Below are 14,070 nucleotides of genomic sequence, written 5' to 3'. Positions count from 1 at the left end.
ACATTTGAGTTCTCAACTCTGCTTCAGACATCATGTTTACAAAGTCAAGAGGAAGACCAGAGGTTTCAGTGACTGATAACAGTTCAAGGTATATTTTATTTTATGTTGTTGGTATCTTAGAATTATGTTGACATCAAACCTGAGAATTTATACAGAATGTGAAGAACAAGACTTCTGTCCACTAAAAAAATATAATTTTATGTTCTGACACTAACTTATCAATATGTTTTGTGAGTATATAAAAATGCAGAACCTTCTCTGTAGATGATTCCAGGCCCATTGAATGTTCCATAAGTGGGTTCAACTCAGGAAGGAAAAAGATGTTAGAGCAACAACAAAACTAACCTTTACAAAACATTTTATTGTATTACCCTTCACTTTGAGAGCCTTTAATGACTTGTTATGGCCCAGTGCGTGGTGTGATTATTTTTTGGTCTTCACTTTATCTCTCTAGTTTTATTTGCTAACATTTTAAAATTACCTTATACAATAAAGTTTGAATAAATGAATAATGAGAGAGTCATAAAAAGTCTCCATGCTTATTTATTTTTTTGTAATTCATAAGATTTAAAAGCAGACAGCTCATATTATAGTTTAGCACTTATTAGTTATGTGATCTTTAAGACTTAATTATGTGACCTTAATACTTCTGCATTCCAGTTCATAATCTGGCTCACATAAGAATAAACTTGTATAAGAATAAATGTTCCTTATCTCCTTTTCCCATCCATACCATCTGTGATATTGCTCTTTTGGTAGTGTTCTATTAGTTTAGAACGTCTTCTAGGCGGCTTAGAAACTTAATCACACCAAATATACGATTTCACACCCATCTCTATGTGCTATTAACACCTACTGTCATAGAGTTTGGCTCACCTAATTTAGTATTTGTATAATGTATATAAGTTTTTTCCCTGCAACTGTGTTATAACTTTTGAAGGGCGATAGAAATAACTCAGATATCTATAAAAAAGAGTCTATTTGATGTTTTTGTGTGTGTGTATTTTTTCAGAACCTTTCAATGGCAAAAATAACTGGCATTTCTATGTCATTTTTTGATAAGCCAAGGGCTTTTATATACTTTATCTGATTTACTACTTTAAAAACTTTTTAAGGTGGGTAAGGTAGGTGTTATTTTTATTATCCTAATTTCATATATGAATTCACATATTTCATAACTGAAGGACCTAAATGAAATGTAGATTTTCTGTTTATAGTTTGAAACCATATTTTAATTGATGCCTTCTGGCTCTGGATCCAGAGTACTTCTACTACATCATATTGTCTTCTAAGGAACAGGTATAGTGGTAGGTTTATGGTTCGTTGTGAAAATGAAAGTCTATTGTTTGTTGATTTATAAAACATAAGATAGGTTTTAGGTATAGACAATATTTTCATCATAGTGATTTACAGATGTGTCTATTTTCAATATCATCACTATCTGTAGTTATAAGTAAAATTACTCTAGAGGTAAAGGGTGAGATACTTTATTCACCTGGGTTTTGCAGACTTTATTCATCTGGGTCTCATCTGAGACATGTTTTAAGATTATTCAGTAGTTAAATATAGTAGTTAGATAGCCGAAAAATCCATCAGTTCTTAGAGTGGCACACCCTACTTTTTCACCCATTTGTGCCACATTTCTAACCCCAGAAAGTGCTTGAGTTTGCTATATCTGGTAAACACATTGCCTACGAATCATGTTTTACTCTTGGAAACTTTTTCTCATGACCCATTCTCAAGTATATTATCTTTCAGTAGTCTCCAGGATTCAGCTCTATTACATATGGTTTCTACCTAATGGATTCTGTGTCTTCCATCCCTGGTAATATTTTCAAGTTAATTATTTGTAGTGTAGTGACATTGCAATGAATAAAAAGTCTACAAGGTGAAAAACAAAAGGTGCTCACAAATAAATGGCTGACTGAATGATGGGTCTGAAATATACGTCTCATGAAGGTACGATCCTCGTTATATTTATTTTACAAGGTCATAGATAATGGATCTGTACTACTGTAGTCATAGAGAGGACACATGATATAACCCGGGAGAGAAGCAAATGGATCTGAGCGCTGGAGATTGCTCATGTGAAAGGAAAGGTCGGAACACTGATGGGTCATTTACTGGATGGCTAAGCTGTCAGAACCAAGGTAGTTTTATACAAATGTACCGGGGCTGATTTAGGTTTATTCACCTACCTTTCTAGCAGGTGAAAAGGACGCAAACACAGTTAATCTTTATATTGGTTATCAGCCCTGAAAAGAAAAAGAAAGAAAAAAAAAAGATTCTTCAAGAGTTTGTGGCACATGATTTGTGACTAAGTCTGACATGTTTTCTTAATGTGATAATTGTATCACTTTCCTATTCATATGAGTCAGTGGTTCTCAAACTTTAGTAAGCCTTATAATCACCTAGAGAACTTGTTAAAACATAGATTTCTGTGTCTCCTCTCAAAGTTTCTGATTTAACAGGCATGAGTTGGGACCAGGGAATTGTAGTTCTAACAAGTTCCCAGGTGATGCTGATGCTGCTGGTCTGTCAGTAACACTGATACAGATAAGAAGAGGTATTAGTGTAGCAAATCCTTGGATAGCCTTTATTAAAGCACCGTTTCAGATGATCTGCTTTAACTTGATTCCTCTACCATCAAAAAATATTCTCATGATGCTAATATACCTTGCTGGAGTACTGATAACTATCAAGAATGTGTAAAAAAACTTTGAGATTTATTTTTGTACATAAAGTAATATTTGCAAATAATTTTAAAATGTAATCTTAATATAAAGCCTATAATGGTAACCAGCAATCCCCTAGCCCATTTCCCTCTACCTGTAATTTCTTAAAACCCAGGGCAACAATGTCTATCTTTTATCTTTATTCTGTTATATGCATCCATATTTGTAGATAGCATGTGTGTATTACTGATACTTGATTTTTCTTTCATTTTGCTTTTATATGTTGTTTTCCTATTACATAAAATGTGTATTTAACTGTCTTCACCCTTGTCCTCAACCCCTGGTATAGTTATAAGACAAGTTTTAGTTAAGCCAATATTTAGGTAAGAGTATTCATATCTGAATCAAATAATATACTATGATTGAACTTTCTTTCTTGTACATTGTCTTTTTTCCTTCAAGCCTTATTAATTGTCCCAGTTTTCATTTGCTTAGATTTTTTATGCATCTCAGTAATTTACCCCACCCTCTTCAGAAGAATTATAACTCTCCTTTCAATACATTTTTAAAAATAGCCAAAAAGTAAGTTTGTCTATTTGATGTTTTTGTGTGTGTGTATTTTTTCAGAACCTTTCAAGGGCTACTTTCCAACCCCCTTGCACATTCAGGGCTGGATGATCTCTAGGCTGGCTGCCATTTTGCTATCTTCCTTCCTTCTTTGCTTCTGGCTCTCTTGTGTCTTTTTTTTTTTTTTTTTTAAATCAGAGTAGGGTTCCTTTGGCCTTAATTTTCCAAACTCTTTTTTAATTATCCGATGCTTGCTATCCCATTTTTACTTTCCAAGAGCTCTTTTTTTTTTAATTCTCTGAATGCTTTTTTTTTTTTTTAATTTCTGTTTCTATGAAGGAACTTTTCCTTAAAGCTCTCTGAGGGAATGGAATTACATTTTTAGGTTGGGGGATTATTTTTCTGAGCCTTACATTGCCTCTTTCCTTCAAGTTTGTTATATCTTTTATTTATTTTGGCCTCCATTTTTATGTCCAAAGGTCTCCCAAATGTTGGTAATCCTTGACTACCTGTTCATAGTCATAAGTGAAGTAGTGAAAATACTACTACAAAGATCTGTGGGTTGAGAAGGACTTCCCCATACAAGCCTGTGTCTATACCTGGAAGCAGTGTCCATATTTGTTTCCAATTTCCAGAGTTAAAGTGGACGGCAGCTTTCTGGGAGCCAAGTAGAAGCAGATAGCTTTGGTTAATAATGCTTGGTATACAGACTTATAAGGAACCTTGATTTTCACTACTGCTTGGCATCCTGGTTTTCAATGACTTCTAGTAGCCTGAAAACATACTTCTCACATTCAAAATCCACTACTGTATGGGTGGGGAGCATAGTGGATGGGCCTCAGGAATCACTTTGTTGTTGGAATTGGGAAGAGAACCCAGGAGAGTCTAATTGCCCCATGTAAATGTCAGTCATTTTGTTGTGACCTTTAACCTCACCCTCATAAATACCTCCAATTTTAAATTGCCTCCAATTTTAAGTAATTTCAAAATTCAGTGGCATTAAAAAATGTTTCCTTTCCAGTAATTTTTAGCCATTTACAAAAAGTGCGTCAATTCAACTAGCTGCTTTCTTGCTTCATCTGATGCTTTACTGTCATTTTCATAGAGTTTCTGCAGAAAGCAACGATTTACTCTTTTGTTCAATTGGCTTTGTATTACAAGTTGCTAAAAATTCTTATATCAAATGAATCAAAACAAGAGAAACAAAATGTCCCTGGTAAGATTGGAGGGGGTCATAGAGAGGACATGACCACTGGTTGACCCTCAAGCTGGATCATTGCAATTGGAGGATCCTCACCTATCCCTTGTCCTTCTAGAACCAACCCCACACTAGGAGCTGTTTAAAGGGCATAGCCTTAAGAGAGTAAGTGTAGTTTAGACCATTTGGACTGAATATATCCTGAATTGAACCTAGTTAAGGCATCCATATAAACTTTTAAGATTTGGTGGTGGGGTAAAGAGACCTACATGTCTTGCAGCACACAAGATGAGCCTCCTACATAAGTTCCTTGCATATTAAACACACCCCCTACCAATCTGGAGGGGCTCACGTCTTCCTTCAATCCTTTTCTGCCTTCTGTGTATGCGGCGAATTGGCAAGCCAGCTAGGAGACCCAATAAGTGATCTTTGGGAAGGAGGCAGTTGCAGGGAAAATTGTGCATTGGCTATAGACCACTATGTGAGGAGGTGTGGCCTGTGTTTTAGATGCTTTGGACCACTGTGCAAGCACAGGGATGCCTGAAAATGCTGGCTCATCTGATGTGATTGTTTGAGGAACTGCTTGTAGAGCAATATGACAGAAAGAAGAGTGGCTGCTGCAGTGAGCTATTCTCTGCCATGACAGTTCAGTGGCCACCGATGCCCATCGGGAGTTAGAGATTTGGAAGAAGATATGAAGGATCTTGAAGGACGTGCAGTGCCCACAACTCTCCTAGCTTTGGCCTGGAGGGCAAGTTGGGAGAGCAGGATAATAAGTTGGAGGACTTAGTGTGCCATTTTACAAAGCTAGGAGGGCCTGAACTGCATGGATTAAGGCAAGGGCTTCTGACAAAGCCTGCTTGGGATTCTAGGAAGTGGACTTCCTTGGGAAAGGAAGAGGGCAAAGAAGAGGCTAATGTCATGATTGACAGTAAAACGGATGAAGTGCCCCATGTGTCTGACCTGTATGTAATCCAGATGAAAGCAAAGGCACAGCAACAGCAACCCCATCCAGTGGGGCTGCCCCCAATTAAGAAAATGTTCTTGATGAGAGAATATACTCCCATTGAGCTTATTGATACAGTTGCCAAGGTCTAGCAAAAGGGAAAGTATCCACATATGGTTAGTGTGGCTGGGGGGAGGGGGGAGGTACATAGCATTTCTCTGACCAGACAGGAGACAGAGAAAATGAGCAAAACATCACTGCACACCCTACCCTCTGGCAGTGTCCACATGGTGCTCTCAGGGCAGTTTAAGGGGCTCACTCCTTTATAGGTTGGATTTTCTAGCCTGCAGGGAGGCTTCATCCAATGAGGCAATCTCCCTGCGCACATGAGACCCTGAAACTGGAGTCTATAGAGGCATAGAGGAGGTAGAGCAAACGCTTAGGGAGTTAAGAATGGGGTCGGCCCCAATCAGGCCAAATTCATTGCAAGAATCAAAGCCAAGATTCTCCAGTCCACTGCCAGCATTTGGTATGTAATACTGATATCCATGCTGAGCCTAGTCCTGGGACAAGACATTTATGACATTGGGCAATCCATTACTCATCTGGGGGAAACTGACAAATCCCAGGAATACTGTGAGAAAGACCTGGAGACAGAGAGGGAACATGAAACCCAAAAAGCTATCCTGGTTAGTTAGCTATAAAAGGTTTGATGAGAATAACCCAGAAACAAATGTGGTTTGACCTCATTGCTGCTGGGACTTCCACCTGAAAATACATAACAGCAACCCAACACTGTTGGTCAGTCTGTGGAAAGCCTTAAAACATAAACAACAGTCAGATCTGCCCCCACTTGCACCTACTACCCCTGATGTTCCACCAGCTCCAGCAGAGGTCTTGGGGATACAGTTTTATTTGGAGTGGTGGCCCCATCCCCCAGGTGTAGGATCAGGCCAAGATAACCTCCAGGCAAGGGCTGTTGGAGGCCATCCATAGCCTCATGTTGAGTGTACTATTCATGGGTCCCCCAGAAACAAAAGGTGATGGGTCTGGTTAATACTGAGATGAATATTTTCTCATACATAGTAACCCTCAGAAGTTTTTTAGTCCCCTGAGTGGTCGTGGAAGGCAAGTGGTTGCAGTCAGGAAGATCCCTTTGACACTGCAAATTGGACTTTCCCTACCCTTCACCTACTTCCCTGCCCTGAGGATATGAGATTTTTTTTCTCTCTCTTCTACCAGGGAACATATTGATATCTTATAAGGTCAAACTCCACAAAAACCTTTATGGGTGAATTCTACCTCTGAGTTAGAGCAATCAGACTGATGCTGAGGGAAAACACCAACTGGGAACCAGTAAGTCTACCAATCCACATGAAAATTGGTAAATGTCAAACAACATAAATTTCCTGGGGGACATAAGTAAATAAGAGAAACTATACAGGCATTGTACCAAGTGGCTGTTTTATGCCCTGTCCACAGTGCTTTCAACAGCCTGATAAGGCCAATAAAAAAGCTAAACAGCTCATTGCTGATGACCATGGACTACTGAGAACTGAATAAGGTAGTGCTCCCAATCCATGTGGCTGTGCCCAACATTGACACCATCTTAGATACTTTGGCCACAGTCCTAGGAGTATATCATGCAGTACTGGACTTAGCAATGTTTTCTTTCCAGTATACGCCTGGCTGTTGAATCACAAGATCACTTTGCCTTCATGTGGGAAGGGCGATAGTGGACGTTTCAAGTGCTTCCTCAAGGCTACTACCAGCACAGACCCACAGTATATCGTGGGATGGCAGCTCAAGCTCTGTTCTTGTTCTCCTTTTTCACATCAGTGAAATGGGCGCATTACATTGATGATATAATGTTAACAAGTACAGACTTCCCTCTATAGCTGGATACTCTGCAGATTTTGTTGGAACATCTGCAAGGGGGAAAATAGGCAGTGAACCCACAGAAAATTCAGGGCCCAGCCACCACCATAAAGTTTCTGGGAGTCATCTGGTTAGATTTAATGTATGTTGTCCCAGAAGGTGTGATTGAAAAGGGTATCCAATCCCTAAAAACATGAAAGAAGTACAAGCCTTTGTAGGGATTTGACAGTTTGGGAAGGTATTTATTCCCCACCTGGCCCAGTTTTTCCATCTCTTAACTGCCTGGTAAATAAAGGGCATATGTAGGACGGGGCATCAGAGCAACAAGCTCCCTTTAAGAAAGCAAAACTACTAGTGAAGCAAATTAAAGCTCTGGGCATCTCCCAAGCAGGGCTGCAATTTGAGTGAGATGTATCTGTGAGTCTAGAAGGTGTGAGTTGGACACTGTAGCAGAGACAACAGAAAGAGACAGTGCCCTAGGATTTTTGCCATAGCTCTGGAAAGGAATAGAAGCCTGATATATCCCCCTCCCATCCACCCCAGCTCAATAGCTCCTAGCAGCATCCCTCCAGATAGAGCCTCTCACAAAGGAATAACACATTGTGGTAAGAACTTTCCTCCTATCAAAGGATGGGTTGAGGATGTGTTTAATTGACCCACTCATACCTTGGCTCAAACTCCCACTTTGACTAAGTGGCATGCCTTTTTACAGCAGAGGAGACCTTGTCCACCAGCCCACTCTCTCTAGGCATGCAGATGGTACTAGGCTATGAAGAGGATGTAGATCCTCCAAATGTTCCTGCCCCTATTCCTCTGTTGGCCTCTAGTACCAGTAGAGAGGAAACAAGGGAAACTCCCAGTGATTGGTCCAGTCAAGGCAATCTGTCGACAGAGATTGCAGCTGCTATTCAGCCAAACACTGACACCATCTGGATGGACACAGAAATGAACTATAGTAGCCAGTAGGCCAAGCTCACAGCAGTTTGGCTGAGAATCACTTATGAGGGTTGGCCTTTAACCCTTTGCACTGACAGTTGGGTAGTTCTAAAAGGATTAACCCTTTAGCATGGGCAATGGGAAGCTGAGGGGTGAATGATTGTGAATGTGCCTTGTGGGGTCAGGATATGTGGAAACACATTTGGGTTTACCTGCAACAGCCTGAGGCAGACCTCACTGTCTTCCCAGTCTGGTTCATAGAGGTCCTGACACTCCCTGGCAATCAACAAGTTGATTCCCTAGCTTAGGTATGAGCCGTAAACTGATTCTTCAGTAGATACAGCAGATTGGTTGCATAGAAAGAGCGACTACCATAGTGCCTGGGTGGGATGGTATATTGCCAAAGATGATGTATTGGCCTTTGAATAAGTGACTTGTTTAATGCAGTAACAGCATGTTCTGTATGTACTAAATAATGCCCAAGGCAACTGCCAAAGGGGTCTGGGGCAGACTTCCCAAACAAAATCATTCCCGAACAGTGAGATATTAGCAAGTAGACTATATTGGCCTCCTCCTTCCAAGTGAGGTTTCTAAATATACCTTAGTTTGTGTGGACACTGCCTCTGCCTTAACCCTAGCTTCCTACTCTCACTGTGCAGACCAGGCTACCACTATTAGAAGATTAGAGAATCTGAGTATCATGGATGGATGCCTTCATTGAGTAGATAGTGATTGAAAATTACATTTCAAAGGTTGTGATGTGCAAGACTGAGTAAAAGAACACAGCATTAAATATTTATTTCCCTTTATAACCCCAAAACAGCAGTGTTGGTAGAAAAGAATAATGGACTATGAAAACACCAAGTCAAGTTCTTAAAAGCTTCCAACCTCTCTTTTTCCAAGGCCAGGTAGGCATGTTCTGTTTTCCAGTGGTATAGTCATTTGACTCCCCTCTTTGTTTCCTCCATTGGCCTGAAGGACATTGTAGCACACATAGTTCTTACCAACCTCACCCAGCAAGCCTTAAAGGAAACTGTCCTCCAAAATAGTATGGCCTTGGACATTATTACTGCCTTTCAAGGAAGTGCCTGTGTCATTATCCAAACACAATGTTGTGTGTTTACGCCTGATGAGTCTGCTAACCTATCTTTATTAAATCACATGAAGATACAAGTAAACATCCAGAGTAATCTAACCCCCAGCCTGGAGGACTTAGTAAATCAATGGTTGTGATCATGGGGCTCTTAGTGGGAAAAAAAAAATGTTACTTATTTTGGAAATCATTATCGTAACCTGTGTTTTTACTTGTATGTGCCCATATTGTCACTGTGACCTCTGCCTCAAATGCAGCCAGATACCCACCAAATGAGCTACTTCCATGGTAATAAAACTCTTGCTGACTGCGTTGGGCACATTGGAGAAGAGGGGGAATGTGTTAGATTGTAAGAGCTGGTCAAGATGGGTGAAGTGTTGGAGGAGGTCAACATGAGGACATGACCACTGGCTGACTAGAAAAGGGGACCTGGGCAATCGAAGCACCTCACCCCTCCCTTGTCCTTGGAACGTACATTCTACCTACTAGTCCCACACTAAGAGCTGTTTTAATAAATAGCCTTGAGAGAATAAGGTGTTGTTTATACTATTGGACTGTGTATGTAACTAAGCCCAGTTAAGGCCTCTATATAAACTGAAAATTCTGGTGAACTTGAGCAAGGACCTATTTGTCTTTTGGCGCCCAAGACAAGCCTTGTATGTAAGTTCCCTTGCTTAGTACCTCTGTCTGCTAACAAACTGGAGTGGCCTGCCTCTTTCCTTTGTCTCTCCTTGTCCTCCATGTTCAGGACCCGTTTGTGAACCAATAGGTAACCAGAGAGAGTTTTGCATATTTAGAGTTTACACAAGAATATCTCTATGTTTTATGCCCAAACTGATTTTAAAATTATCTGTTTTAATCCAAAAGTGTTGTTTATAAATTGGTATTTTCTAAATCACTGTAAGAGATTTTCGTTACTGTTCAATATTTGTTATTGTAAATGAAAGTTTGAGATAACACATGAGTTTTGTATTTTAAAGTTATTTGATTATTTAAAAGTTCTGATTCCTAGCTGAGTTTTGGTAAAATTTCCAATTATGAAATCAATATCAATTAGGAAAAATGCATGACTTTTTTTTCTAATGTTTGCTATTATAAGCCTGAATTTTTTTTCCAAAATTGTTTTTTCCTATTTTCTTCCATTTTTATTATGTTCTTTTCTATTAATTTTTCCATAACTTTTCTTTCTTGTCACCCCCTTTTAAAATTTATCCTTATTATCCTTAATATTTTACATAAACTCATCATCATCATCCTTATATGTTTATTCCTCTTTATTTTCATTTTCTTGAAATCATCACTCTTGTAACAAATTGGTTTAAATATGTAGATGATAGTCATCTCACTTGGCAAATCTTTCTTCTGATTTTAAGGACTTTTTTAATGTGAAGCTCCATTTTCAAACAAGTGTACTCTTTAGAACCTATAAAGATGAACTAATTTTTCATAAGTACAGTAGTTATAAGTTATACTGTTTCAAACTAAGAAATAGACATTTTATTTGCTTTGGAAAGCCTCTTATAATAAGATGTCCTCACTGAAATTATTCATCTTTTGTTTTATATAAACTGAAACTTGAAATTTTTTTCTCTCCATTCTATAGATGTATTATTTATTTCAAAAAGTAAACCAAGTAAAAGAAAAAATGGTATGTGAACATGAAAACATTTATTTTACATTAAGTTGAGTATTAAGATTGTGAAAATAAATTTCATTCAAAACATTTGTTTCTTGTTACCAAAAATAAACACCAAAAAAAGAAGTAGTTTCAGCACTGTACACAAATATAATTTTCAAGTTGACATTGGAACATATTGGGTTTTACCAAAGCAAAAAACATATGTTGTGACTATAGTTGTTGAGTAAGTGATAATTTCAACAAAAAGTATAACCATGTATCATACTTTAGCAGAAATTTAGATGAGAGACAGTATTAATCGTTGTTAAGACCACAATTTTGGTCTGAAGAGACTGGGCCAAGTCCTGACTTTACTACTGTGGTTTAATTCAAGTTATTTTAGTTCTCCGGGCATTACTTTAATTGGCAGAAAAATGCAGGTTTACAACGAAAGATTATCATAAAGATTAAGCAATCTTCTGTACAAAGAGTTTTTAGCATCGTGTCTGGCTCCTAGTGGCTAATAAGGCCATTCAAAAATACTTGATCAGGGGCGCCTGGGTGGCTCAGTCGGTTGAGCATCTGACTTTGGCTCAGGTCATGATCTCGCCGTCCGTGAGTTCGAGCCCCGCATCAGGCTCTGTGCTGACAGCTCGGAGCCTGGAGCCTGTTTCAGATTCTGTGTCTCCCTCTCTCTCTGACCCTCCCCCGTTCATGCTGTCTCTCCCTGTCTCAAAAATAAATAAACGTTAAAAAAATTAAAAAAAAAACAAAAATACTTGATCAAAATGAATGAAACTGTACAAATCACAAACAAAATTAATTCCATTTAATACCATTACTAGTATTATGCTCAGAGGAAGTGATACACAGAGTTATTAGTGTCTCCGGATGAAATAAAATAGGAAATGATAGGAGTTGTGGATGATACATACTCTCATTTTTAAAGCTGGAAAAGGATTTTAAAATGTATATTAACCTTGTCACTAGCAATAGCTTTCTTTTCAGTATACTCAGAAGGTTCACTTATTCAACAAATATTCTTTGATTGCCTATTATGTGCTCGGCTGTATTTACCTACCATGCAAAAGGAAGTGCCTCCTTTTTATGCTCTGAATACTTTCCTTTTCCACAGACATTTCCACTGGGCCTGGGAGATGGGCAATTCTATGCATGGACAGATGGTTTGAGAAGAAAGGACTGGCATGACTATGAAAGCATTCAGAAAGAGGCTATGCGCTCAGGTATGAAGTTCAGTGTAAGCCAAAGTGCTACTTTACTTACTGCAGTGTCTCATTTGTCACTTAAAGAGTCTTGAATTAGCATCTCTTCTGCGTACAGTAAGGTATGTCTCATGGGGGTGTTGGAAGTCAATGCTGAACAGAATTAAAACAATTTCACATTTCTGAGAGAAAACAAATAATGAACAGCCTTTACAATATCAGCTGAAGAAGAGATTACATAAGTTTTAGAAATCTATAATATTTCATATTTCCAGACTGCTTTCTAGTAATTTCTGAGGATATCTTAAGATTTATCAGTGATACTTGACTTGGTTGGTTGACATCTGTCTTGAGCTTGTTTTGCTTGTTAGGGCTGATGTATGTCTAACAGTGCACAATATTGAAGGGGTACCACAGTTCTAGACCTTGGCAGGGGAACAGCAAGTTGGTAGACCATATGAACTAGATAGAGATAGAGAAAACATTTTAGTTCTTGGAAAAAGTAACCAGAGAAAATAAGTCTTTGTAGAAGGACAGCAAAATTAGGTTGTTGGAAACAGGGATTCAGAAAGGTATATAATTAGAAATCAAATGAACATGAGTAACATATGGTATGAAGTCCATATGCTTTCACTCAACCAGAGAAGCTCTGTTTTTTTCATACTGAGGATGTCATAGAACTAGAGAAGCCTTTGTTTGGTAGGACTGAGACATCTGAGCAGCATTGAGACATTGCATTCCAAGTCAAATCGGCAGCAAAACTATGACCAAGTGCAGTATGAGGTCCTCCTGGTTAACCTTTCTCATAGATCATCCCATCAGGCAAACTGGAGTGTGAGTATTTAAATAGTTATGAAATTGTGCAGACTGTGAAATGTTTTTGCTCTGGATCGGTTGTGGTTGATCTAATTATAGCCTTCTTTCATTTTCTTCTTCCATTCCTTTTCTCCAAATAAAGCTCCTCTCTCCTCTCAACTTCATTAAAGCTGCTCATCCCAAGAATGTTCTCTATTAGTCAGAGAACCAAGCTCTTCCAGCTTTCATTGTCTCCCCACTTGGCCATGACCCCATGAATGGTTCCTTCCAGTATCCTCACTTTTCCAGCTCTCTTATCTTTTCCTTCTATTTTCTCAATAAGCCCTGTATTAATCCAACCATCTGTTCCTTTTTCTAACCCCAGGATGCTGAAAATTTTTGGAGATGCTCACATAATTTAATCAACTGAAACTTCAATTTATTGAGCAGATATTTTGTACTAGGTACTTTACATATGAATTTTATTTAAACCACATACTTACTCTAGTAGGAATTATTATCCCAAATTTGTAAAAGAAAGAAAAGAAAAGAAGCAATATGGAACTGGGTCCTTAAGAATTTATTAAATATTATCCAAGGTCAAACAGATAATAATTTGCAAAACTAGATTAAAAATCAGGTCTTATCATGCTCCATTACATCCCACTGTCAGACATTGAATAATAAATATTTGGACAATATGGAATAATGACAGGGCACACATGTGAGGGAGAGATGCACCTGGGTTCATATTGTCTTTTCTGTACATGAGCTATGTAGGTGGCAAATCAATTTATCTTTCTGATGTTAAACTTTGCAGAATTGCTGTAAGGATTAAAGATAATACACCTAAATAATTGGCCAATTATTTGGACATATTATAAACTCAGCTAATAATAACTATAATTATTAATTCATCTAAATTTCTTTCACTTGATTTGGTATGCCTAGCCTTCACCTGTGTGATGGGTTTTGGGTAAAAATCCAGTACTTCACATTTATCTCTGCTTTCTATCATTCCTTCTGCCTCCTGTGTAAGCATGCTGTTTATGTTCTCATCTTACTTGGGCCAAGGGAAAGTTGACCTACAAAGAAAATTGGAAATATAACAAATTTTCTAAAGCATAAATTTTCTATGTAA

At 38.3% G+C, this 14,070-nt stretch overlaps 1 protein-coding gene across 3 annotated transcripts in view; it reads left to right on the top strand.

Annotated features, from left to right (window-relative positions):
• GALNTL6 (polypeptide N-acetylgalactosaminyltransferase like 6) overlaps positions 1-14,070 on the top strand; it is a 1,200,276-nt gene that overhangs the window by 423,043 nt on the left and 763,163 nt on the right. For all 3 annotated transcript variants that reach the window (XM_058720897.1, XM_058720899.1, XM_058720898.1), the window contains one exon: positions 12,047-12,155. In XM_058720897.1, coding sequence (XP_058576880.1) covers positions 12,047-12,155 — 109 coding nt within the window. The remainder of the gene's footprint in view (positions 1-12,046; positions 12,156-14,070) is intronic.

Source organism: Neofelis nebulosa, chromosome 3 (assembly GCF_028018385.1).
Source record: "Neofelis nebulosa isolate mNeoNeb1 chromosome 3, mNeoNeb1.pri, whole genome shotgun sequence".
In the NCBI taxonomy this organism is placed as follows: Eukaryota; Metazoa; Chordata; class Mammalia; order Carnivora; family Felidae; genus Neofelis; species Neofelis nebulosa.
The sequence above is the reverse complement of the archived record's forward strand: the minus strand, read 5'-3'. Positions and strand labels throughout refer to the sequence as shown.